This window comes from Leptonychotes weddellii, chromosome 9, assembly GCF_054177405.1.
Source record: "Leptonychotes weddellii isolate Sample4059 chromosome 9, ASM5417740v2, whole genome shotgun sequence".
NCBI classification, from domain to species: domain Eukaryota; kingdom Metazoa; phylum Chordata; class Mammalia; order Carnivora; family Phocidae; genus Leptonychotes; species Leptonychotes weddellii.
The window spans coordinates 94,063,267-94,091,033 of NC_138377.1; the positions used below are offsets into that span (position 1 = coordinate 94,063,267).

A 27,767-nucleotide genomic window follows, 5' to 3' on the forward strand; every position below is an offset into this window, starting at 1 on the left:
TTTCTCCTCCCTCCCTCAAAGCGATAAACTTCAAAGGGAATGGTGGCGACCAGGAACGTTCCCCCCCCCCCGCCCGCAAAAATAGACACACACACACACACACACACACAAAATGCAACTGACCAACTTGAACGCTAACCCGACCCATGCTGGCCGGGGTTGGCTAAGCAGACCCCCGGGAGGAAAATCGGGCCTCTGGGGGCCCGCAAGGCTCCCGCTGCTGCCTGTTTAAAATATCGAGCAGGTGGGATTCCGGAAGGCCACCTCCGTCTTACGTAACGGGCTTGTCAAAATCCCAGCTCAGGACCTCCCCTCTCACCGTCCCCGCCCCCACCCCACCCCCACCTCCCAACAACAAGAGCCCCAAACCAGCCCGGAATAGAAAATCTGGAAAGAAAACGCCAGAGCCCCCCACGCGTCCGACACAGAGGTGCGGGCGCTACTCTCAGCACCGCCGCGCCAGCCCAGAGCGGACCGAGCCCGCGGAGGACCGCCCGGCTCTGAGAAGCCCCCGGGCGGAGGTCGCGGCCATCCGCGCCACCTCTCCGAGCCCTGCCGACCCCGCTCCCGCGACCACGGCTGTCACCGCTCCGGGCCGTGACAGCTCCACATGCCACCGCTGTCCGCGCCGCCACCCCCGCACTCACCTCACCGCTGGCTCCAGCGCGAGCAGTGGGTCGAGCTTGGAGAGTGGTGCCCAGTCCCCTCCCAACGGCGGCGGGACACGAGGGGCTGAATGCCGCGGCGCTCTGAACCCGCTTAGCTCATCCCCAGCCCGGCGCTCCGCCCTGCGCGGCACCCCCGCCCGCCCAGGCTTGCCGTCTCAATCAGACGGGACTCCCCCTCCCCTCGCAGCAGCCGCTGCCTCCGCCTCCTTCTCTGGCTCCAGCCGCTGCGGCCGCCGCCACTGCGACTGGTGCCATCTTGGCAGTGACGGAGGGGGCGGGGGCGGGGATCGCTGCCCGCAAGCGCCAATCGCGAGCCAGGCCCAGCCCCAGGGGGCGGGGCGATGCCGGGTTGAGGATTGTGGGGTCCTAGCGCCTGACTCTGAGCTGGGCGGAGAAGGTGGGCGGGGCTGAGCCGCCCTGGCCCGTGACGCGAGCAGTAGTTGGGGAAACGCGCGCTGGTTCCCCCTGCGGTCGGGAGATCCCGAGCCTGAGGCGGGCGTGGGTGAGAAACACCTTCCCTTCCCCTTTCACCACCCCGAGGGTCAAGGATCGTCTTGGGCCAACTGACCTGCTTCCTCCTTCCTCCCCAGCAGACCTGACAGTCCTGACATTGCCAAGCCAGAGCACCACGCGTCAGTTTGAGCGGCAGCTCCTACACCAAGGGCGCTCAGAATCCCCCAGGAAACCCCCTGAGGGGTTAGCAACCCGCTAGTAGGTTTCGGTCCCAAGATACTGAAGGTCAGGTAAAATGGGGAATTCAGGGGGGTTCTCTGAAAAGTACGTTAATTAAACTCCTATTGTTGACTGAAGGGGTGTCGATTACATTGGATTAATGGGATATGGCCTACTTAAACCTGGCTATGGCTCCACCATTAGTGGCTGTTGGCAAATTGCCTCTGAGAAATGAGAGTAATAAAGGTTGATTACAGCGACAGGGTTGTTCTGAGGTTAAATTGTATAATACATGTGAAGTGCTTAGCGTAGTTCCTGAAAGTACTCAATGAATGTTAGATATTATTCCATGGTCAGATGAAGGAAAAAATAGGACCCTAAAAGTCCCTGTGGTTTGAAATCCACTTTCTCAATTGTGCGGAATAGGCATTAATCCCTTTTACTAACCAAGTTTACAGCTCTATTTCCTATCTCCATTTCTTCCATTGTATTCATTCAGTCAGTCAACAAACATTCATTGAAACGCAAATGCTGAGGGGACACAGCCTTGAGGGAAACAGAAAAAGGTCTGCTTTCATGGAACTGACTATTTGGGAAAAGGGACAATAAATACTTCACACATTTTGGAGGAAAACGTGTATAAAGGTTCTGAACAGAATTCTGGGAGAGCAGATAATAGGATAGGTTAAAAAAAAAACAGTGGTCAGGAAAGGTTCATCTGAAGGATGAGGAGTCAGTAATGTGAGAAATGCTCTGGGGAATTGTTTAAGGCAGAGGGAATGGCTGTGCAAAGGATCTGTGGTAATAAGGACCTTGGCTATTAGAACTGAGTGGAGTCTGGTGCTGAGAAATCCAAGGTATAAAGGGGAGCCTGGAATGAGTCTGGAGAGGTGAGTGAGGGCCCATTCCCCCAGGGCCTAGGAAAATATAGAAACAAGATCAGATTTTATGGTAATAGCAACTGAAAGGCATTAGAGCAAGGAATTTGGGAACAGTGATGTTTTCAGTATGACATCTATGTCTATATTTTGGGCAACATATGGGCCAAAGAACTGGATTTCAAGTAAAAACAAAAAGAACCTGAGGTTGAGCCTGTTCAGCACTAAGTTGGTCAAATTGTATGTTCTGATCTTCAGTTTCCTTGTTAAAAATGTATAAGCATCAGTCACATAAGACTGTATACAGAAAAATACTACTTTCACTGAAAATTGTTAAATAATATAAGTTGTTTCTAAGTGTTTTGAATGTCATGTTAGTGTCATTTATAGTTGCCTAATCGGTTCTATTTGATAAGTACATTTAGTGGTGTGGGGTTTTTTTTATTTCAAGTGGTAATCCAAATCAGTCATTCTTAACCATTTTTGTACAATGTGCTACTAAGAAAAATAATATGTACTCTTATAAGCATGTAGGTTTTTTTAAATTTTATTTTTAAGTAACCCCTACCCCCAACATGGGGCTCGAACTTACAACCCTGAGGTCAAGAGTGGAATGCTCTACCAGCTGAGCCAGCCAGGTGCCCCATAAGTGTGTAGTTTCTTGATCTTTTAGTTCCAAGTATATTTTTTTAAGTGCTTAGCTGTGCATTTTCTAGTGAAATTTGCTATGAAGGCATGAATTTTTATCTTTTTATTTGGATAAAATATACATAACATAAAATGTACTATTTTAACTATTTTTCAGTGTATAGTTCAGTGGCATTAAGTATATTCACATTGCTATGCAACCATCACCAGGACTTTTTCATCATCCCAAACTGAAACTCTACCCAGTAAACAATAACTCCTATTCTACTTTATAAAACATGTATTTTTTTAAAAGGTATCAGGTGAGTTTCCCCCTCCCCCCACAAAATGGTAAATGAGTTTGGTGATCAGTAGGATTGTTTGCTCCCATTGAAGGGTTCAATGGACCATTCCATGTAAGTTTAGAAACTACCACCCAAGAAATAAGAATTAGTATAAGTTTTTAGCTCAGATGGTTAACACATAATAATGAGAAGTACTAATATAGGACCAATTAATTTTTAGCACTGAAAAATTGTGTTCTTTGACCATAAAATGTGCTCTATGGTCTTATAAATGTTTACTCCAAAATGGCCCAGACAACATGCCCCTCCATTTACATATAACTACTCTAAAAGCATGTCTACTTGATACTATTAATTTTCATTAAAAAATAAGTGATTACAGCCCTGGATAAATTTAATTTTAAAAATCACTCTGGTTGTGAGGAATGGTTTAGAAAAAGGGCAAGAAAGAAGGAAGCAAGTTTTTGCCACACTTCAAATAATTAAATATTCGATAAAGTTATGAAGATCAAAAGATCAAGATCGTTTTTGGCTTGAAAATACTGTGAGTCAATAACTTTATTTTTAAGCACATCCTACATGCAGTGTAGTACATCCATTAAGCCAAAAACTAAATATCTTTGCCAGGCTGGACCCTTCTTCCTGCTGCCCATGTCATCCACAGTGTTTTTATTCCCAACATGAGGGCCTGGCTATAGGCCAGTCAGTGATTGCAAGGGAGAGATTATGGTATATGGGGCCACAAGAGAATTTGGGGGGATGATGGATATGTCCATTATCTAGACTGTGGTGATGGTTTCATAGGTGTATACCTATGTCATACTTACCAAGTTGCACACTTTTAAGTATGTGTAGTCCCCTGTATGTCAATTATATTTCAATAAAACTGTAAAAAAAATTAAAGTCCCAATTGCACACTTCCCATTCTTTCCCCTTTGGATGCAGATTTAGCCTTTCATCGGATTTAATCCCTGTGAGGCCTATCTAGTCAATTCTTCTTTGAGGAACAACAAAAAGCACTCTTTTAATTGGCAAAAAAAGATACAAATATTTTATCTACATTTGCCAATTACAATATTATGGGCATATAGGGGCGCCTGGGTGGCTCAGTAGATTAAGCGTCGGACTCTTGGTTTCAGCTCAGGTCATGATCTCATGGATGGCAGGATTGAGCCCCATGTGGTAGGGCTCCCTCCCTGCTCAGCAGGGAGTCAACTCCAGATTCTCTCCCTCTTCCCGCCCCACTCCTGTGCGCAAACTCTCTCTCAAAAAAATGTATCTTTAAAAAAATAAAATATTATGGACATATAGTTACAAGCATGAATTATAGACTGGGATACTAAAAAGTTTCAAAAGTTGAAAAAGTTTGAAGTTTTGGGGTTTTTTTTAATCAAAGAACACTTTTTTTTTTTTTCAAAGAACACAGTTTCTGAAAGAACATATTAAAAAGCAGTAAAGGGGTGCCTGGGTGGCTCAGTCGTTAAGCGTCTGCCTTTGGCTCAGGTCACGATCCCAGGGTCCTGGGATCAAGCCCCGCATCGGGCTCCCTGCTCCTTGGGAAGCCTGCTTCTCCCTCTCCCACTCTCCCTGCTTGTGTTCCCTCTCTGGCTGTGTCTCTGTCAAATAAATAAATAAAATCTTAAAAAAAAAAAAGCAGTAGAAAAACAATAAGTAGTATTTGACTGTATTCTTAGGAAGTGCCTTTAAATACCTCAGAGCCCTTAACAGTCCTATCTTAAGTTCTCTTAACATCCCACGCATAGGTCACTGTAGTCACAGTTAAACAAACTTAAACCCTAAATGTGATTTGGGCAAGGGAGTAACAATGCAGACATGGGCCACATAGAAAAATGTGGCTCAGACGTTTGGACCTCATGCCATTTCTGAAATTATGCCATTTTTTATACCTGGAACTGTATCTGGTTATTTCTCAAAAGTTATTTTTAAATACTATGGTTTGAATGGTGCATGAAGGAAAACTTTGAAACCAGTAACAGTTTAAAGCACTGGAAGCTCAAGCTGTTGCACAGCCTAATTCTCTCCACCTGTTAAATCTATTCACCTTTAATTGCTATACCAGAAGTTTCCCACATCTTTAAATGAAAACCTGGAGCCTTCTATAAAGTGGTGTTGATATCTATGCCACGGGGCTTCCTTATGGGTGAGAAAGCCTTCCACCAGGGATTTATCATTCTGTAGAAACTCTTTGGATGGGGCGCCTGAGTGGCTCAGTCGTTAAGCATCTGCCTTCGGCTCAGGTCATCATGATCCCAGGGTGCTGGGATCGAGCCCCGCATGGGGCTCCCTGCTCCGCGGGAAGCCTGCTTCTCCCTCTCCCACTCCCCCTGCTTGTGTTCCCTCCCTCGCTGTGTCCCTCTCTGTCAAATAAATAAATAAAGTCTTAAAAAAAAAAAAAAAGAAACTCTTTGGATGTGTCCCAAAGCGGCACATGTTGCCAGATTCTATTCATTGTGCAATGGTGTTAGAATGACACTCTAGTGTATTTAATCCACAAACTGAAATTTATTAGAAATATGGTCAAGTTATCAACTTATTTCTTAAAAACACAAATCGGGGGGCATCTGGGTGGCTCAGTTGGTTAAGCGACTGCCTTTAGCTCAGGTCATGATCCTGGAGTTCGGGATCAAGTCCCACATCGGGCTCCCTGCTCGGTGGGGAGTCTGCTTCTCCCTCTGACCCTCCCCGCTCTCATGCTCTCTCTCTCTCTCTCATTCTCTCTCTCTAATAAATAAATAAAATCTTTAAAAAAAAAACAAATCGGATGAAATACTTTTGAAAGACAAATTATCTGAACAACTCACAAGAATAATAGCGAGAAATGTCATGTTGTCAATGACAAATTTTAAACGCAATACTTGAGAGCAGTGCCCAGGGACAGGAGGGCTGTAGCAGTCCGCGCCACTGCTGTCTCTAGCCTGTTGGTGGCCAGCTGAGGAGTCATATCTGTGACTTAGCACTTTTTCACAAATTTGAAAATTATCACCTCTCAACACCCTCCTCAATGCTTTTACCCTCAACACCCTCCTCAATGCTTTCACCTTTCTCAACAAGTCCTTCTAATTTCAATTTTTAGTTTTTAAATGATCTGCAAAAGAAAGTTATTTATATGTAGTGTGTCTTTTTAACCATCATTGTCCATAGACAGTTATGCCTCCTGACTTTCTTTAAAGGGTAAGACAATATTTTTACGACTTTTGACAAATTCATGTCAATCAGATTTTATACACAAAGTGCTATGCTGGGCACAGAAGGAAAACAAAGATAAGCACCTTATGCCTCTAAGGCACAAGGTATATCCCCAGGCATGTCACTTTAATAAAAATCACACTATGAAAAGTCCTATTAGGACTTTTAAGTAGGACTATTGCTGTGGAGACTGGGGGAGTGGAGTGATTAATTCTGATTGTGGGAATGGAAGGTGACAAATAGAGAACACTTGAACGAATCCTGAGAAAACCTAGACTTTCTATGAAAGGTGATGGTATCCCTATTTGGAGCATAGGGATAGGGGTGGGCACAAGTCAGGAAAAGCTTTTTTTTTTTTACTCTGAAAAAAAATAACAGATGTACTAGAATTGTTCTCAACAGATGAAAGAGATGCTCATAAATTGTTCCAACACTTTGATTCTCTTTGGGAGTGGCCAAAGGTTCAAATAATTTGGAAGGATGGATATCTGTGCTGACTTGCAGGAAATATGAGTCAGCTTTTCTCATGGACTCAGCACTGTTGTTATAGCTAGGATATTTGGGAAACATGAAACTCAACAAATCAGACAACATAAGTCTTTTCTTTTCCTTGATTGGCCCAGACATGCATTCTGCAAGGGTGGACAACAGGGATGCCCTTTTTATTGGTGAGGGGAAAGACCTGCAATTGAAAAAAGTAAACTTAAACATAAAATACTTCTGTTTCCCGTATAATCCCTCAGACTAGGAGACAGACACATACCTCTCTTCTGTGCTTCAGGAATGTATATTCAGTTGCCTCCAGACAGCTCAGTCCCAAGCGTACCTGAAACGCAGTGTTTTTGAAGGTAAACTCATTATCTTTATCCCAAACCTGTTTCTCCTATATTCTTTAATTTCTTAAATAGTACCCACCATGCACCAATCACAAAAGTCAAAACCTGTGAGTAATCAACTCCTCTTCCCCACCCTCATTTTTTTTTTCTAACATCTTATTTATTTGAGAGAGAGAGCCCTTGCGCACGCACACACACAAGCAGGGGAGTGGCAAGCAGAGGGAGAGGCAAGCAGAGGGAGAGGGAGAAGCAGGCTCCCCACTGAGCAGGGAGCCCAACAACGTGGGGCTCAATCCCAGGACCCTGAGATCATGACCTGAGCCGAAGGCAGATGCTTAACCGACTGAGCCACCCAGGCACTTCTCCCCACCCTTCTTAAACGTTTAATCTTTAAAGCCAATCCATATAACCTTTTTTTTTTTTTAAAGATTTATTTATTTGAGAGAGAGAGAATGAGAGAGAGAGAACACATGAGAGGGGATAGGGTCAGAGGACGAAGCAGACTCCCTGCCGAGCAGGGAGCCTGATGCGGGACTCGATCCAGGGACTCCAGGATCATGACCTGAGCCGAAGGCAGTCGCTTAACCAACTGAGCCACCCAGGCGCCCTCCACATAACCTTTTTAACATCCAGTTGTATTGTTCCTGTTGTTCCTCATTGCAATTTCCATTCCCGCTGACCTGGTTCAAACTGTACTTCTGGTTTTTTGTTTGTTTGTTGTTGTTTTACCTGAAATATTGTAGGAATCGACTCATTGGATTCCCTATATCCTGTCTTTTCCTCTTCAACCCTTCCTTCTCTTTGTTGCCAGGCTAATCTTTCTAAAGAAGAAATATGATCAGTTGTTCCAGACATAGTTTGAGGTTGCTAGCTTCCTCCTCTCCTTTCTTTCTATTCTTGGTGGAAAAGTTACTGTCCAGTGTTGATGTTATCTAAGAGGAGCAGAGCATTAAGGCCTATGTGTTGTTCTCCCTTGCCTCTCTCCAGTACGGTGGAGATAGCCTCTCATTCAGATCACTTTCAGATTCAGGGCACGAGGTTCTTAATTGAAAGAAAGAATTTAAGCCTCTGCAGTCCATAAGGATTGGGTTCCCCTACAAATGTGTACAGACAGATGGATTGGTTAGTTATATCAAACTACTTATATTAAGGGCAAAGTTAATCCAGAAGGGAAGAACTCCAACAATCACCTTACTCGGAATTTGGAGAAAAATAGCCTTTGAATAATAAAGATTTTAGTTAAAAACAAAAAGATCTCCAAAGTTGCTCCTAAGGCTATTTTAGGCTCTCTACAGTCCCCATTGCTGTCCTAGCTCCTAGAAATGTGTATCCTTCTTCTACATTCTCTGCTTATAACCCTGTGTGTTTTCATAATTGGTTGTGATTATTTTAACAGCATTTTGAATTTAATAAACATCACCTTATTGATGTAATAGAATTTAGATGTTGTAATAGTAACTTACAGAGTGTTAAATTCTACCGAAAGGGAAACAGAAAGAAGTTGGTGTGAGGCTTTTATTTGGATGTATTAGAACTGAAATGGAAGAAATGCTTTTAGAGATGGTGCAATAGGGCAGGGCTGGTGAACCCTGCCGGCCTGTGCAGTACTGCCTGGAAGGTTGTGGATGGCACAGTGAAGGAAGGAGAGCCATCGAATCCTTGATTCAGGCTGAAGAGAGCAGATAATGATACAGCTCATTTTTAGCAAACTCTATGTGGAAAAGGGATAGGGAATTAGTGGAGTTGTGAAGAGACAAGAAAACTATTCTTCCGTTTCATATTCTTCTGATGATCACATAGCATGAGGCTCTGTTTGCCACAAGGTTAGAAGCAAGAATTGAAATACTAAAGGTAGGGGCGCCTGGGTGGCTCAGTCGTTGGGCGTCTGCCTTCGGCTCAGGTCATGATCCTGGGGTCCTGGGATCGAGCCCCGCATCGGGCTCCCTGCTCGGCGGGAAGCCTGCTTCTCCCTCTCCCGCTCCCCCTGCTTGTGTTCCCTCTCTCGCTGTGTCTCTCTCTTCAAATAAATAAATAAAATCTTAAAAAAAAAATACTAAAGGTAATAAAAATGGTTGTTGCTTGCAGGGGAAAATCTCAAGGGCAGAGGTCCAGTAATGTGTAGGGCAACTGGATGAGGGTAGGGCTAAATGGATTGGTTATAGTGCAGTTGAGGTGGGACAGGCAATTAGAGATGGATTTAAAATGTATCACTGACCCACATCATGATGGCTCTATGAGAATGTCAGCTTTCATAAATTGACTTCATGTTTCTCTGACCCAGAACATAGGATTTTTGAGCAGGAACGAACCTTAGAGGTCATCTTGTAACCATTTTATTTTCCCCAAAGTGACCATTTGCAAAGTTGCAATTTGTCCAAGGTCATACACATCCAGGCCTGGGAGGAGAGCTAGGACTAGAATCCAGATCTCCAGATTCCCAATTCTTTGATTTCTCTGTTACATAATATCAATCAGTTGTGAGAACTCAGTATTCCAAACTCTCCATGGATACATAGGAAAAGCCTTATTGTGGAGATGAAGAAACTGAGGATCAAAAAGGTGGAGTAAATTTACCAAATCACATGGCCAGACTAGGTCAGAGCCCAGGCCTCGCAATTCCTGAGCCAATAGGCTTCTACCAAACCACACTGCCTAGGGGATTAAAAAAAAGGGAAAACTTCAATGCCATGTTTCAAGGCATAGAATTTTCTCCTTTGATCTACAGGTATTTTGCTTTGTGCTGTTATATGCTATGCTCTTTGCCAGGTGCCATAGAACAGATTATAAGAATAAAAGATTTGGGGCACTGGGTGGCTCAGTCAGTTACGTGCCTGCCTTTGGCTCAGGTTCATGATCCCGGAGTCCTGGGATCTAGCCCTGCATTAGGCTCCTTGTTCAGCAGGTGTCTGCCCCTCCCCCTGCTCATGCTTGTGCACTCTCTCTCTCTTTCTTTCTCTCTCTGAAATAAATAAATAAATAAATAAATAAATAAATAAATAAATAAATAAAATCTTTTTTTAAAAAAAGACTAGAAGATTTATTTTGCAAGACTAAAAATTGAACGTTACCCAATTATCAGGGAAGTGCACATATCTTTTGGTGGTTGATAAGCCAGCAGGAAGTCAATCTTTGGTGTCCTACAATATTGGGAATGTTTTCACTTCCATCAAAGGATGGGTTTCAGATTCTCTACTGTATTATCCCAGTAATACATCTATCAGATGGGCAAACATTTAAAAATCTGACGATAGCAAGGGTTATTGAGGCTATAGGAAAACTGGAACTCTCATGTTCTGTTGCTGGGAATGTTAAATGGCCCAATCCTTTTGGAAAGCCATTTGGCAATATTTAGTAAGATTGAAAATGCAGCCCTACAATCCAGCAATTCCATTTCTGGGTATATACTCTAAAGCAGTTTTTTTTTCAAACTGTATTCATGATCCATTAGTGGATTGTGAAATTGATTTAAGGGTTATAATAAACATTTCTTATAAATGAAATAGAACAGAAAATATTAGAGTAGGGATGGCTTTGTGAATTTTTGTGTGCCGCCTTGATTCTCCCTCTCCAAGACTGAAGCGTTAGTTCACGCAGCTGCTGGGAGGGTTGGCAGTCAACCGCTTTAGGTGAGTCCCTCTCCAGGACTCTTTCCAGGAAGAGAGTTACTTGCCCAAGGTCACGCCCTCTTCCTGGGTGCAGCTGTATCCAGTAACTGGTCAATGCAGGCATATAAAGGCTTGATTCCATTGTCCCAATTCAAAATTACTCTGATGAAAGATCACTGCAGCCAATGTGGGATCAGCCGAGGTTTTTGATGCCACTTCATTAGACCCCAAAACTTTGTCTGCTCGTTCCTGCTTCTTTCACTCTGCCACAAGTGCTGATCCAAGGACACTCCCCAATAAATGCCCTGCATGCAGATTTCTGTCATAGATCTACTTCTAGGCAAGTTGGCCTGTGATGATATACTATGCACATAGGTGTATATGGGATAGAATGTAAAATTATTTTTCACCATACATATTGGCCATAAAAGTTTGAAAATCCTGCACCTAGAGAAACTTTTACACATATGCCCTAGGAGATGCTATGAAGATGTTCACTGGGGTATTGTTTGCAGTAATGATGACTAGAAGTGATTATAAATGTCTATAATCATGCAATGGAATACTATACAATAATTAAAGTTAGCGAAGGAAAAATCAACAAAACTAAAAGGCAGCCTACAGAATGGGAGAAGATATTTGCAAGTGACACATCTGATAAGGGGTTAGTAACCAAAATCTATAAAGAACTGATCAAATTCGACACCCAAAAAACAAATAATCTAAGAAATGGGCAGAAGGCATGCGTAGACATTTTTCCAAAGAAGACATCCAGATGACTAACAGACACATGAAAAGATGCTCAACATCACTCATCATCAGGGAAATCAAATCAAAACCACAATGAGATACCACCTCACACCTGTCAGAGTGGTTAAAATTAACAACACAGGAAACAACAGATGTTGGTGAGGATGCAGAGGAAGGGGAACCCTCATGTACTGGTGGGAATGCAAACTGGTGCAGCCACTCTGGAAAACAGTATGGAGGTTCCTCAGAAAGTTAAAATTGAACTATCCTATGATCTAGCAATTGTGCTACTAGGTATTTACCCAAAGGATACAAAAATAGAGATTTGAAGGGGTACATTCACCCTGATGTTTATAGCAGCATTATCAACATAGCCAAACTATGGAAAGAGCCCAAGTATCCATAGACTGATACATGGATAAAGAAGATGTGGTATATGTATACAATGGAATATCACTCAGCCATCAAAAAGAATGAACTCTTGCCATTTGCAACAATGTGGATGGAACTAGAGTATATTATGCTAAGGAAATAAGTCAGTCAGAGAAAGACATACCATATAATTTCACTCATATGTGGAATATAGGAAATAAACCAGATAAACATAAGGGGAAGGAAGGAAAAAAGAGAGAGAGAGAGAGAAGCAAACCATAGAGACTCTTAACATAAGAACAAACTGAGGTTGATAGAGGAAGGTGGGTGGGAATGGGCTAAACGCGTGATTGGTTGATTTTAAGGAGGGCGCTTGTTGGGATGAGCACTGGGTGTTATATGTAAGTGATGAATCACTAAATTCTACTCCTGAAACCAATATTGCACTCTATGTTAACCAACTCGAATTTAAATAAAAATTTGGAATAAAAGAAAATAAAATTAGTGAAATATCCTGACATCTATCAACATGGATAAATCTCTGAAATATAAGGATATATACCAGTTTCCAGGATAGTGGCTACCTCTAGCGAAGGAATGTGGGAAATGGGATGAAGTTGGGACCTCAACTGTAGCATTGTACTGCTTTTTTAAGAAGTATCTAAACAAATATGACAAAATTATAGCATTTATTAAATTTATATGGGCACAGGCTTTTTAAACTATTCTGTGTTTAACATTTTAAAATTAAATTTTGTTTAATGAATTATTATGGCAGAAAATCTACATGCAAAAGCAAGGCATTTTTAACTTTATCTTACTATCAAGAAATAGTGAAAGGACAGCTAACAAGGTCACTTCCTCTTAAATTTGGTCCAAATGTAATGACTCATGGAATACAGACATTCTAGTTATAACTGTTTGGCTGATTTATTGCACATTATTTTTTTTCTTCATTTTCATTACTACTAAGTTTCATGTAATGAGAACAATACTGGAATCTTCTATGAGTTCATTGAGTTCTACTGACACAATCAATTTCTCCATCATAGCCCTTGGCAACCACTGATTGGATTTTTATTCCCATAATATTGCCTTTTCCAGGATGGCAAATAAATAGAATCATGCAATATGTAACTTTTGTTTTGTTTTTGATTTTTTTACTTAGCATAATGCATTTAAAATTTGCCATGTTGCATACATCAGTGGTTTGTTTCTTTCCATTGCTGAGTAGCAGTCCAACCACAGTTTGTTTATCCATTCTTCAGTTGAGGGACATTTGGGATATTTCCAGTCTTTGGTGGTTACAAATAAAGCCTCTATAACTGTTTGTACACAGATTTTTGTGTAGACCTATGTCTTCATTTTCCCTAAGTAAATACGTAGGAGGGGGGGCTTGCTGGGCCTTAGACCTTGTTTATCAGAAACTCTCACACTGTTTCTCAGTGTGGCTGTACCACATTGCATTTCCACCAGTGATGCAGTATGAGAGTTCCAGTTGCTCCACTTGGTATTGTCAAGTTTTGATTTATTTGGTTGTTCAGTTTTGTTTTTTTCTTAATCTATTCTAATCGGCATAAAAGGGTATGACGGTATCTCATTGTAGATTTAGTTTGCATTGCCCTGATGATTGATGCTGTTAAGTAAGCCTTCATAACATTTTTAAAAAGATTTTATTTATTTGTTTGACAGAGAGAGAGAGCACAAGCGGGGGGAGCCGCAGAGGGAGAGGGAGAAGCAGGCTCCCCGCTGAGCGGGGAGCCCCAACTCTGGCTCTATCCCAGGATCCTGGGGTCATGACCTGAGCTGAAGGCAGATGCTTAACTGACTGAGCCACACAGGCTCCCCTCTTTCATAACATTTTAAACAGGAAAGTTTGTTGAAGATGAGAGTATTACTAAATCATTTTTCCTACCCTGAAAATGATAGAGGAAAGATTCTCTCAACTTCTCAGCTCTGAAACAGTTGTACTCTATGAAGTAAAAAAAAAGGGGGGCGGATATTAAAGCAAAACAAGCAGAGAGAGGTATTTAGCTGACTATGTAGATATGGTCATTTTAGTTTAATAGTAGCTTCATATTAGTGGTGATAGGTAAAAGAATAGAGGAGAGAAAAGGCAATAGAAATATCATTACTGTTACATTCCTGGGTCTTCACGACATAGCCTTTGTATCATATGGGCCATTTAGAGTTCAAGTGAAACTGGCCAAGCTGCCTTGGAAGGAGGAATTCAGTAGAGGTTAGTGTTATTATCCAAAAGCATAAGGGATAGATCTAAGGAAGAAACTAAAAAAAGTAAGGAGAATAAAAGTGTGGCCAGTAATGAAACTATAAATTAGGGTAAAAAGTGGTTGTGGCTTTGGGAGAGTCCCTGCTAGATTGTTTACTTGGCCCTCTATTTTACTTACTTAGGTTTGGTTTTATTTTGCTACAGAACATGTGCAAAGCGAAACACTTTGCCTGTATAGATTTAGTATGATCTATAAGATCTAATATAGAAGCTTTATTAATACTTTGACTAATGCATATATTTAAGGAAAAGCAAAATTTTAGAATATTAGTAAGTCCTATGTATAAAAGCAATCACTATAAAACAAATCTTCATACCTAAAGATGAGAACACAGTGAGTCTATTTATAAAGAACTATAATAATGCAAAATAGACTCTAAATGATGATACATAGGGGTTTCCAAAGCAACAGGAAAGATGAAACAAGCACATTTGGAGGTTAGAGTCTATTAGAAATCGTGGCAGATGAAAGTTTGGGGAAGAATTGCTAATGAAATTTGCTAACCTCAGTCCTCAGAACTAAGAAATTCAGAGAATTTGAGTAACTGGACCAGAAACTGATTTGGATAAATAGGAATATCATCTGGACTAGACACATCAATGCTGCTAACTAGAGTAGGCCCGAAAATATCTTCCAAAATAATTTGTTCTTGTCACTATCACTGCTTTGAATTGTCAGAAAAAGATTTATGGCTTAAGTGAGTGCACTGTCTATGAAACAAGGTTTTGTTCCAGATGTTAAGCCAGTAGTATAGCGTGAGATCTGTCAATTTCTGGAACTAGAACAAGAAAGATGTCTGTGACATATGTTTTGTTGGTGAAAAAACTGTGTCTTTGGACCATGATTATTAGCTTCTAGTTCCAGGGAAATCTTCATATTCAGGACATAAGAAACCTCACTCAATTTTTTTCCTTTTTGGCCTACTTAAAGTCCTTGGAATGGGAAGTTATGACACTAATATTTTCAAGAACTGTGCAGATACCTCTGAGAAACCTGTAAGGTCCTTTAAAAAAAAAAGTCCATAACTTTAGAGGGAACAGGAAAGGGAATTTTTATACAGAACAAGACTAGAGTTAAAGTCCCAGACATGAAGCAGCTCACAGAAAGACTGTTGTGTTTTTGTTGTTGTTGTTGTTGTTGTTGTTAGTTTTGTTTGTTTGGGCTCGTTCACAACTGAGAAACTATTAAAATCGCAAATCACAGTCCAGATTTGGAGATACTGGGGGAAAAGCCCTGACCTTTTATCTTCACTTAGATACTTCCCTTTCACTGCAAGTGCAACCCCAGCTGCATCTCAACCACTCTCTACTCTTGAGTATTTTATGATCAAGGCTACAATTTTTTGAGGTAGTTCTCAGATCTTTCATCACATTGCCTATCATTCGTTTTGTGAAAATATATTGTCCCGGTTCTTAATACAACCTCTGTATTTGGATAGAATGATCATTAACTATCGCCATTAGAAAAAACATTCAGGTGCCTTTATATACCCACACAAATAGGCATTTACAAAAGAAATTCCACAGACATATTCCCTTTATTTTTTTTCCATCAGCCAAAAATAAACTCAACCCAAGGCAGTTATTTTAAGTGATAAATTTTTGCTCTCCCATTTTTATCCCTAAACCCCATCTCAAACCCTGAAACCTCAAAAGGAATCACAAAAGGCTACATACCTTATCGGTCCTCAATAAAGGATGAGTGATTGTTGTTACTGCACTGGTCTTCATAATTCTCATATTATAAAGATGACAATCATTTGTTTAGACAATTGTCCTCAATTCATTTTTGTCCTAAACTTTAGCATCTCCACAGGAATCACCGTAATCTTTAATAAAAACAGAGCTCACTTAGGGTAGAAGCTCAGAAAATTTAGAAATTTTGGTTTTAAAAATCCGTCGCCTACTGCAAGACCTTCATGTGAAAAATCATATGGAGTACTATTTACCCTGATCTCTTCTTCTTCCCCTTTTTTTTTTTGCTATCTTCTCTGGTTTACAACAGACACAGCTATGTTACAGCCACAAAGCAAAGTTTTGCAACAGAATGGCCTTGAAATAGAATACTGCCCAGCTGAAAACTTAGGCAATCAAAATGGAATAAATGAAATCGTGCCTGCTAGACTTCACATGTCATTTCTTATAAGGAAAGCTATCACCTTTTTAGGAGAATGTTATTCTTTAGGTGACCCTGTACCCTCTTCGTATCAGCCATAGCAATGCAACTAAGACATACCCCTATTATCTACAAGTGCTGCTTTAGTCACTAAAATGCAGTGTCTGAAACTATGTGAAGTGCTACAGCTTGGAAACAACTATAGTGTTTCTCTTAAAAGTGCTAAATCACGGGGTGCCTGGCTGGCTCAGTAGGTGGAGCGTGCGGGGTTGTGAGTTCGAGCCCCACGTTGGCTATGGAGATTACTTTAAAAATCTTAAAAAAAAAAAAAGGTGGCAAAATCGCTGAGGGCACATAAACTCTTTAAAAATGGACTATAAAAGTACTTTAGGGGCTTCAGCCCATGAATCAACCGCTGCAGTAATGCTCTGAAACCAAAGCCTGTTTCTCAAAAATGTGTTAGTCTGTATGGGTTTTTTTTGTTTGTTTGTTTGTTTGTTTGTTTTTTTGCAAGAGGTCCCACTCTGGCCACAGATGACTTGCTTGGGTTTCAAAGTTTTCTTTCCTTCTTTCTTTCTTTTTTTTTTTTCCAGTTTTGATTCTGAAATGAAATTGAATTGATAAAAAGCAATATATGGGCCACCCTGATAGACTGAAAATTCTCAGGCAGCACATGACTCATGATAACTGTGTCTTATGCTGTCATTAGAACTGCTTATCTGACCATCTCACAACATTTTGTAAACATGTATCCACTCAACAACCAGCCTGATGGGAAAAACTTGTCCACAGTTTTTCTCCATTCCTACACACCTATGATCATTTTTAATGTGGAAATGTAAAGAAAGGTTTAAAACACTTTTTTTTCAGTAGTAGTTGTGGGTAAATTGCCAGCGTTCTTATAAATGTCACAAGCCAGTGGCCAAGAGTTCAGTAATATGGTTTTCCTAACCACACAACAGTATATTCATCCGGTCAGCAGTCTCATGATCTATCTAGCGGCTTTAATCATGTGACCGGGTGCACTATTTTATGATAATTAGGTGACACTAAAGCCTCAGAAAAAGCATGATTCCAGGGCAATAGAAGATGCCAGTTTCCTTAGGTCTTTTTTTTTCTTTCTGTAGAAGTTTCTTGGGTTCTTGGCTGGTTGGAATAACTTATCTAGGGACTGGAGTTGGTTGAATTATTTATAACTTAAGATTTTTATTACATAGTTTAACAGAAACTCATGCACTGAATAAGCTGTTATCAACACACTTAAATCCTTCCTCATATAGCCCTTGAAATTCTGAGGAGTTTCATGAAATTGTTTTCTCTTAATCTAGTTCGTTTTGATAGTTAACGGTGAAAAGTCATTGTTCATCTTTGTAACAGAGTGAAAAGGATGGCCTAATTTTGGCCTGAAAAGTGAAGAATGTCTGCATTTGTAGCAGCGTCTACATGGTACAATGAAAACTGGAGATTTGGTGTGCACCCAGTTTCAGTAATTTTGAGAAATGGGGAAAACTAGTTTGGACTTTGTGGTCTAAGTTATTTGGTTTAGGTTTGACTCTTTGGGTTTGACGCCTTACATTTTTTTTTTTTTAATACCATTGTTCAAAAAATGTGGCAATGTGTCCAAGTTGCTGATGATTCCTTTCAGAAAAAGAAAACAAGGGAAGCAGGTATTACTGTCGTCAGCAAGAGTAGGCAAGCATATTTCTCTTATATGCATTAAAAGCAAATACAGTCATTCGGCTTGCAGGGAAGGATAATCTGTCACACACAATGATTTCCGTGTTGTTATTCACAGATTGAGGAAAAAATTATTTGTAATTTTATTTTCATTTTCAAGCCCATTGGTATAAAGGAGCTGGAACTCAATTCTTGTAGAAGCTAATTATAATTCTTTAGCCTAAAGTTTCTTGGCTTAGCCTTAGTTTATGGTTCAGAATATTCTCAGGTTGCTGGCTTGGTTCAGAAAACCAAGCACTCTGTACAACTCTGAATTAGAAGTCTCAAAAAAAAAAAAAAAACCCATAAAAAAACCCAAAACCCTACTTATCTTAATTACACTGTATTTTATAAGAAGATTACTCCCTCTAAAATTAGCTTTCTAATGGCAAAACAGCTGGCTGAAATGTGAAAAATTCAAGGACTCATCTTGTTTCTTCAAACATACAATTTCAACAACCTCTTTAATTCTTAGTCTCCATATGTTTTGCAGTTTTATAAGGTACACAAAACTATGGTACATTAAACTGTATTTATTTAAGTCTGATGTGTATTGGATTTTATTTCCTGCTATATGTTAGCAATCCAAAATTAAAAATACTGTTCACTTTTAAATGAGGTTTGGTTCATAATCTCATTTCAGAATGAGAATCGAACTCACTTTTTCTTGAGCATCATTTGCCACTGGCCAACAGAGACTGTCAAGAGACCCTACTGTATTTTTACCCAGTTAGACCATCTTTGCCTTAAAAAAAAATTATATAACACACAGTAAGAATAAGTTTTGGCAAAGGTGTAGAGTGGTAAAACTACCACTACAATCAAAATATGGAACACAACCCCCCAAAATTCCTCTATGCTACTTCCTTGTGATCCGACCCTCACCCCACACTTAAACTCAGGCAACCACTAATCTGTTCCTATAGTTTGTCTTTTCTAGAATGTCATGTAAATGGAATCATTTGTATGTAGTCTTTTGAGTCTGGCTTCTTTCACTTAGCAAAATGCTTTTGAGATTCATCCATGTTCTTATGTGTATCAAGAGTTTATTCCTTTTTATTGCTAGGTAATATTCCATTTTATGGATATACTGCAGTTTATTCATTGCCCAGTCAATAGAAATCTGGGCTGTTTCCAATTTTGGGTTATTACAAATAAAGCTATTATTAATATTTATGCTCAGGTTTTTGAATGAACATAAGTTTTAATTTCACTCTGGTTAATATGTAAGACTGAGATTGCTGCATCTATGGCAATTCTATGTTTAACTTGGTAAAAAACTGCCGAGCTGTTTTCTAGAGTGTCTGTACCATTAGGTATTGGTCACCAGCAATGCAAGAATGTTTGAGAGAATGTAGTCGCTTCCTGTCCTTACCAGCTCTTGGTATTCTCAGATGGTTTTATTTTAGCTATTCTAACAGGTGTAGTAGGATCTCATTGTGGTTTTAACTTATATTTCTGTAATGACTAATGTTGAGGAACTTTTCATTGCTTATTTGCCATCCATGCCTCTTCTTTGGTGAGATATATATTTAAATCTTTGCCCATTATTTTATCAGGTTGTTTGTTTTCTTATTGTTGAATTTTGAGAATTTTATATATATATATATATATATATATATATATATATATATATATATATATATTCTGGACACAAGTCAGTTGTCAAATATCATTTGCAAAAACTTTCTCCCTGTGTATGCCTAGTCTTTTCATTCTCTCAACAGTGTCTTTTCATTCTCTTAACAACAAATTTGCATTTAAATCTGTGTTTTGAAACAGATTGGTCCTAGAAAATTCTTTGCTGCTGCCTCTTCAAATATTGCCTCTGTACCATTTTCTTGTTCCTCTCCTTCCAGAACTCCAATCAGATTGATGTATGTTAAAGAATATCTTACTTTATTTTCCATATCTATTAGCTGTTCTCATGTTTCCTTTTTTCTTTCTCTCTCTTTTTTAAAAGATTTTACTTATTATTTGAGAGAGAGCACGCAAGAGAGCGAGCATGAGCAAGGGGAAGGGCAGAGGGAGAGAAGCGGGAAGAGGGAGAGACTCCCCCCTGCGCATGAAACCCAACATGAGGCTGGATCCTAGGACCCTGAGATCATGACCTGAGCTGAAGGCCCATGCTTAACCAACTGAGCCACCCAGGTACCCCTTCCTTGTCTCTTTTTAGTGTATGCTGAATAATTTCTGTTGTCATGTCTTTCTGTTCTTAATTTTCTCTGCATTTGTGTCTAATTGTGTTAAACCTGTCCACTGAGTTATTGATTTCAGTTACTATGTTTCTCATTTCTAGAATTTTTTTTAATGGGCTAGACTATTTTTTGTTGTTTCTTGTTTTGAATAGGTGTTTTCCATTTTGTATTTTATTTTTTTTAAAGAAATAAAACATAGTTATTTCACTTTCTGTGGCTGATAATCAAATATCTGAAGTCTTTGTGGGAATTTTATGTTGTTTCTGCTGGTTCTCACCCATATAACTTATTTGGGGGAGGGGGTTCTTAATGTTTGTTACTGTTAGCTGTTCATTTTCCTTAGAAAATAATTTGTGGTTTACTGAGATACATTCTTCCAGAAACAGTTTGCATTTGTTGTTCCATGCATGTGGGGCCTACTCAGCTTATAATAATGGACTGAGGATTTTGAGGTCTATCTTGGTTGTAGATTATCATGAGATGACAGTCTTTCAGCGACAGAATTTTTCGGTCCTCAGTTTTGCTTAGTACCACAGGAATTTTTCTTGCAGTCATCAGAGGATGAATGGGTATGTAGGTTTTTCACCACCACATAAAGGGTCCAAGCTTTATTATAGGATTATTTTATTTTATTAAAAAATTTTTTTAAGTAGGCTCCACACCCAGTGTGGAGCCTAATGCTGGGCTTGAATTCACAACTCTGAGATCAAGACCTGAGCTGAAATGGAGTCAGACGCTCAACCAACTGAGCCATCCAGGCTCCCCTAGGATAATTTTATTATAGGATGACTTATTTATAGGATTCTCCAAGTCTTAAGCTTTATCTTCTGTCCTAGCTCCCCCTACCCAAACCAAAGCTGAAGTTCACCAGCTTAAGCAAATACAAGTTTGGGCAAAAACAACTTCAGGGCCATCGAATTGAGCAATTCCAGTGACATCATTTCGGTGAATAGAATATAAATGGTACCTCCTGGTGTTATATACCTGAACCATATTGTCAGTTACCTGTCTGGGTTCCTACTTTACCTTCCTTTGAGCTGATGATTTTTTGCTTTCTAGTTTATGCTTCAGTGCTTTGAAGAGGTTTAGGATTTTTTTTAAATTTGAACATTTTCAGTGGGAAGGGCAATCTGAATGTCTAGCCTGTCGTATGCCTAGAAACAGAATTCTCAAAATTCAACTTTACATACCCTATAATTCATAAAAATATCTGATAGCCTCATTTGTACAAATAAAAATTACCCTTTTCTTTTTTTCTGGCACCAATGCTTTCATTAGGAACAGTTCAATGTAATCAGAGAGAATCCGTAGTCACTTGTTCTTAACTATATTCCCCCACGAATTTTACTCACATATGTACTGGATTTACATTGAAATACCAAAGTAGCACAAAGATTTAATAGTAACCACAATTTTTTTTTTAATGTTTCTCAGAAAATGAGTACATTAAACCAGAATCATGTGTGTTCGGTGCATAGAAAGTATTGCATCTCCATAGTTACATTAAACATAACAAGTACAAAGGGAAATGTCTTTTGGTGGTTGATAAGCTAAAAGGAAGTGAGTCTTGTTGTACTACAATATTAGGAATGTTTTTAAACTTTAGTTCAAGAATGGAAGGTTTCAGATTCTCCTGTATTACCCCTTGCTGAAAAATAAGTAAAAGTAGTTATGGAAAAACCACATGTAGAGTCAATGCTAAGAGTTGATGTAGGGATATCATGTAAAAACATGATACAGGGATCATTTTCCGTGGTTTATTTAATTCTCTCTGTTATTTATGGTATGTTCTCTGAGGTATAACTCGAAAAATTCTAGCAATTAAAGAGAAAGGAAGTTAAACACTACATCAAAAACTAATGATGTACTATATGTTAGCTAACTGAACAGAATAAAAAAATAAATTAAAAAAAATAAAGAGAAAGGATATCTGTCTTAGCCCAATGTTAGCCCTGCTCCGCAGTTGGAAAACATTATTTTATAACACATACCAAATCAGCCTTGGAGACGACAGTGTCCATTTGTGCCTGGCATGTTGTAGATATTCAGTGTTTGTTGAACCAATTAATTAATGGACAATTTATAATGGGCTGTTGTAAGGAAAGTGTGCAGTAGATAAATGTTGACTTGATCAAGGTACGGAAAGAACATTAAAGAAGGAAGATCCCTGGGATTCAGTACCCATTCTGGTTCTCCTTAGTGCTATGGCTTTGGGTAATCCTCAACCACCTTGGGCCCCAAGTTTCTTCATCACTTGCTCTAGTCTTGGGTCAAACTGCATTACCACTCCTGTACATGCTACGTGATTTCCCAATTCAGTGTCTTTGTTCTTACAGTTATCTATCTAAAATGCTTTCCTCCATCACTGCATGACTAAGTCTACCTAGCCATGGCATCCTACTTCTTAATAATCCTCCTAGGACCAATATTCCCCTGCCAAGCTTCCTTGACACCACCCCAGCTAGAAGTTACCTTTCCCCCGATCTCACACAGCACTTTTTTCTTTAAACTCAATGACGTCATTTAATGTTTTATAGCTTATATTATGATTTCTTATGTAGATATCTGTACTACTCTGCTTCTCTTTGAGGGTGCAAGCTCATAAGGGTAGGGCCCATGCCTGCTATATTTTTGTACTTCCCTCATAATATCTAGAAAAATATACTGAAGATTATATGTGCTCAGTAAATATCTGCTGAATCTGAAAATAGGGAATAATAATGCTTTTCTTATCAATGAGAGAGGTCTGTGTTAGATGGTAGCTTCAGGCCATTTCCAGCTTTTAGACCAATGATTAAGGAACACTGATGAGGAATGCTGGATATAGATAAGTATTTATCCATTATGAGGAGAAGAAAAGAGAATACTTGGGTGGATCAGAGTCCATTTAAAAGCTGAGATGAACAGAGAAATTACGGTGCAAGAGTAGAAAGTGACAAGAGCCGTATAGATTATTCTAGTCATTTTTAAAAAGTTCTTTTCTCCACTGCCTTTTTTTTTTTTAAAGATTACACATACCTGTGTACAGCTGGCATATTATATGCCCAATTTTGAGAGATTCCCTGAGGACTTGAGCCAGAAAGTGAATTGCAGTTTTAGAATGTAGTTAACAATTTCAAAGACATAATGTTGAATGAAAGAAAGGAGACACAAGACAGTCTATACTGTATGATTCCATTAGTATGAAGTCCAAAAACATTTGTTTTTGAACTTTAAAACTAATTTCTGGTAAAAGAAGTTAAAACAGTGGCTAACCTTGGAGGGTGGTGACTAGTTCAGGACACAGGGTATGTTCAGATGTACTGCTGGTGCTCTATATCTTGATCTGGGTTATGGTTATGTTTTATATGCACAGGTAAAAATGTTTTGAGTTCTATACTTAAGATGTGTGTACTTGATTGTATGTGAGTTATAACCCAATTAAAAAAAAAAAAAGGATGCAGTTAACAATTGTGATTGCACCACATATAACTGACGGGCAGGTGAAGGATAGATCCAAGCTATGCAGTGTGTTTCCTGGAAGAATGAAGCACACTTTTAAAATTACAGAGTTTTCTCCGCAAACCTGTGACCAGATGGCTCTCATAAATAATGCATCAAAATATGGTTAGAACTATAAGAATTCGTGATGTGTGATAAAATGAAAACAACCAATGATCATATGGTTTACTCATTTTGACTTTCATTGTGATTTTCTGGGAGAGCCAGGATTACCAATAAATTGTCCTTCAGTAAGAATGGAGTAAGTACTGTAGGAGGACACTTGCGAGCTGTGTGAAACCTTGAATAAGTCACAGGCTTTCTGGGAATCAGATGCTTCTATTAAATGGAAAAATATTTTATCTATTCAAAGACAGAGGACAGGATCAATTGATCTCTTAAGACTCGTTCCCCTCTCAAAATCTTTGGTTTATGGAAGTTGGAACTATAAAGAACAACTCTGAGTAAAGCTTTCACACTATTAGAAATAGGATGGGAAAGTAAGTCGCTTTAAAAATCTGTAATAAGAGGCAACAAAAAATGTAGGTGGAAATGGAGTCCTGCCAAGCAGTAAGAGATCCAGGCAGAAAACATCTTTTCAGATGCAGCCAGCTACCTGAAACCATTTGCTATTGTTCCCTGGGGATTTCCGTAGCCTTTGGCAAGGGGTTTAACGTAATAATGCTAAAAGAAAGAAAGAAAAAGAGAAAGAGAGAGAGAAGGAAAGAGAAAGAGAGAGAGACAAGAGAACATTTTCAGACTTCCATCAAAGAAAATGTTCTATGGTAAGTTTTTCCTTTGTGGGTTCATATTTGCAGAGAAAAATAAAATCCATTGCAGAAAATGGTATTCCATAAAATATATGAGCAGAGAAGGAGCACTGTCTAAGTTTGGCTTAAATAAAATCTCACAACTAGGAGGAACTGCAAGGTATCATCTCTGCTTACAGTACTAGTAAGCAGTACTATTTTTCTTAAGAGGCAACAGAGGCCCAGGGAAGCTAACCGACTTGCCGGAGGTCACGCAGAGGGAGGAGCACAGCCGGCCTGTTGTATCATCTTCTGCTGCACCAGGCTGCCCCCTGTGGTTCCTTTTGGATGACTTGAACTCTAAAGAAGAAGCAGGGAGGACTTCCACAGAGTAAGTGGGAAGCTGATAGAACTGGGAGTCAGAAGACTCTAGCCCTTCTACCTATTAGCTGGCTTGGGAAATCACTGAACTTCTTCGAGCTTCAACTTCCTCATCTAAAGTAGCACCTCACCCTGTCACTGAGACAGAGGACAATTGAAGCAACCTATGAGAAAGTGCAACGTAGTTATTAAAATGGAGAAGTTCTTACCTACTGAGTAAATTAAGGAATTAGTAATTACAAAACAATAGTAACTGATAAGAATGCCCTGGGCGGATGCACTGTTAACAGGATTCTTATAAAAGTCAATGGCCCTGTAACAGGAAATGTCCTTTGTTTATTTATCACAAGAGTCTAGCGTAATCACTTTTCGTAGGTCTCCAAGGACCCTTCCCTAATGTGTAGATGCTGGTTGTAAAAAGAACCTTCTGTGAGGATTCATGTCTCTATCTTCCTTTATACTTTGTATTACCTTTTTCAGTTTGTGAACCTAAGATGGTAAAAATGATGTCCTATTGTTATTTTAATTTTCATTTTCCTGATTATTAGCAAGGCTTGGCATCTTTTCATCTTACTGGAAGTGTAAATTGATAAAGCTTGATGGAAGGCGGTTGGATAGTACCGAGTAAAAATTTAAGTGCATATTCCTTTCAAATCAGAAATAGCATTTTTCAATTGCTCCCTTAGAGAAATAATGCTCAGATGTATGCAAATAGAGGCATGCACAAAGTGTTTCACCACAGCAGTGTCTAAAATAACAAATAACTAAAAACAACCTAAGTAACCATCAGTAGGTGAAGTGGTCAGATAAACTATAGACTATCCAAACCATGGAACACTGTGTAACCATTGGAAATGAATGAAGTAGAGAACATGAGAAAAAAAGCAAGTTGCAGAATAAGATGTACAATATAAACACCATTTACTTAGAAAATGAAAATAAAACCATATATTTCTATATGCATATATATGCATGTAAACGATAAGCAAATGTCTTAAGAGTTATGTAACAAACTGAAAACAGGTTACCTAGGGGAAGGAGACCAAGTGAACAGGTGGCCAAGGGAAACTTCCATATTCTTTGTATTGTTTAATTCTTTAAAACAAGAATGTATTTTTGTATTAATTGGCCAATTGATTAAAAATATAGTTTTAAAATGATACAGAACACTAAACAATAAAATTTAAGAGATAACATTATTATTTCAGTATAAGGGACAACTTTTAGGTTATAGGTATTTCTTGGATTTTCCAGAGTTGTAAGGTAAGAAGAGTCCTAAACTAAAGCTGAATTAATATGATATCTGTCATTCAGGTCAAGAATAAAAAGTGTAGTCAAAAATCAAAATCATCGGGGCGCCTGGGTGGCTCAGATGGTTGAGCGTCTGCCTTCGGCTCGGGTCATGATCTCAGGGTCCTGGGATCGAGTCCCGCATCAGGCTCCCTGCTCCTTGGGAGCCTGCTTCTCCCTCTGCCTTTCTCTCTCGCTCTGTCTCTCATGAATAAAAAAAAAAAAAAAAATTAAAAAAAAAAATCAAAATCATCCATCTGGATATTTGATATCATGTAGAAATTGACTGATTTTTCTTTCACTTTTTGTCCAGATAGCAAATAGATACAGATTGAGGTTCACCCTTCATGCCATTAGTTTTAATTTACTTCAATAATTGCTGTGTCCATCATCAATATTTTAAATTGAGCAGAATCCATTTCAATGAGGTCAACTCTCCTTTTTGGCATTGACTTTTTTTCTCTGATCACAAAAGTATCATATGCTTATTGTGAACAGGAAAAAAAAGGTTGGAAGTTTTGAAGAAAAGATAATGTAACCCCATCATCAAAAAGAAATTTTTTTTTAAGTGTTTTTTCCGGGGCACCCGGGTGGCTCAGTTGGTTGAGTGTTCTGCCTTTGGCTCGGGTCATGATCCTGGAGTCCTGGGATTGAGCCCCAGCCCCTCATTGGGCTCTCTGCTCAGCGGGAGCCTGCTTCTCCTGCTCCCCCTGCTTGTATTCTCTCTCTGTCAAATAAGTAAATAAAATCTTTAAAAAATTTTTAAAAATAAAGTGTTTTTTCTGCTTTTGGCTTTTGGCTAGAGGAGGCAAAGGTATTAACTGTCTTCGGTCATCCAACACCAGCCACCTCCACCATGCCGCCTAAGTTTGACCCCAATGAGATCCAAGTCGTGTACCTGAGGTGCACTGTTGGCGAAGCTGGTGCCACGTCCCTGAAGATCAAAGATTGGCCCGCTGAGTCTGTCTCCAAAAAAGTTGGTGATGACATCGCCAAGGCGACCTGTGATTGGAAGGAGGGTCTGAGGATTATAGTGAAACTGACCATTCAGAACAGACAGGCCCAGATTGAAGTGGTACCTTCTGCCTCTGCCCTGATTATTGAAGCCCTCAAGGAACCACCAAGAGACAGAAAGAAGCAGAAAAACATGAAGCACAGTGGAAATATCACTTTTGATGAGATAGTCAATATTGCCCGACAGATGCGGCAACGATCTTTAGCCAGAGAACTCTCTGGGACCATTAAAGAGATCCTGGGGACTGCTCAGTCTGTGGGCTGCAGTGTTGATGGCCACCACCCTCATGACATCATAGATGATATCAATAGTGGTGGAGTGGAATGCCCAGCTAGCTAACTACAAAGGAAAATATTTCAATAAAGGATGATTTGACAACCAAAAAAATAAATAGTCTTTCCCTTTGCATATAGGTATTCAAGGATTTGAGTTAATACTATTATGCATACAGTTTTGTGTCCCCTTTTTTTTCAATTAACATTTTATGATAAGCATTTCTGCATACCATCACAGATTCTTCAAACATGTTTACAAGGGCACAGTGATATTCCAAATTATGGGTACACTATAATTTATATATCTCTTCTCCATTATAGGAAATTTAGCTTGTTT

The 27,767-nt window shown here is 39.4% G+C and overlaps 1 protein-coding gene across 9 annotated transcripts; it reads left to right on the forward strand.

Annotated features, from left to right (window-relative positions):
• The first annotated feature begins 1,070 nt into the window (after nt 1–1,070).
• LOC102725869 (large ribosomal subunit protein uL11-like) lies at nt 1,071–27,548 on the forward strand. 9 transcript variants are annotated; one of them, XM_081831285.1, is made up of 4 exons: nt 1,071–1,170; nt 1,262–1,406; nt 20,006–20,193; nt 26,944–27,548. In XM_081831285.1, exons 3-4 carry the CDS (start codon nt 20,169–20,171, stop codon nt 27,492–27,494), a joined length of 576 nt encoding a protein of 191 aa, XP_081687411.1. In that variant the 5' UTR covers nt 1,071–1,170; nt 1,262–1,406; nt 20,006–20,168; the 3' UTR covers nt 27,495–27,548. The 9 variants fall into 9 exon arrangements, with proteins under 9 accessions (XP_081687411.1, XP_081687410.1, XP_081687413.1 ...); XM_081831284.1 differs by having other exon boundaries at nt 1,097–1,170; nt 1,259–1,406; XM_081831287.1 differs by adding an exon at nt 20,710–20,809 and having other exon boundaries at nt 1,119–1,406.
• The last annotated feature ends 219 nt before the right edge of the window (nt 27,549–27,767 follow it).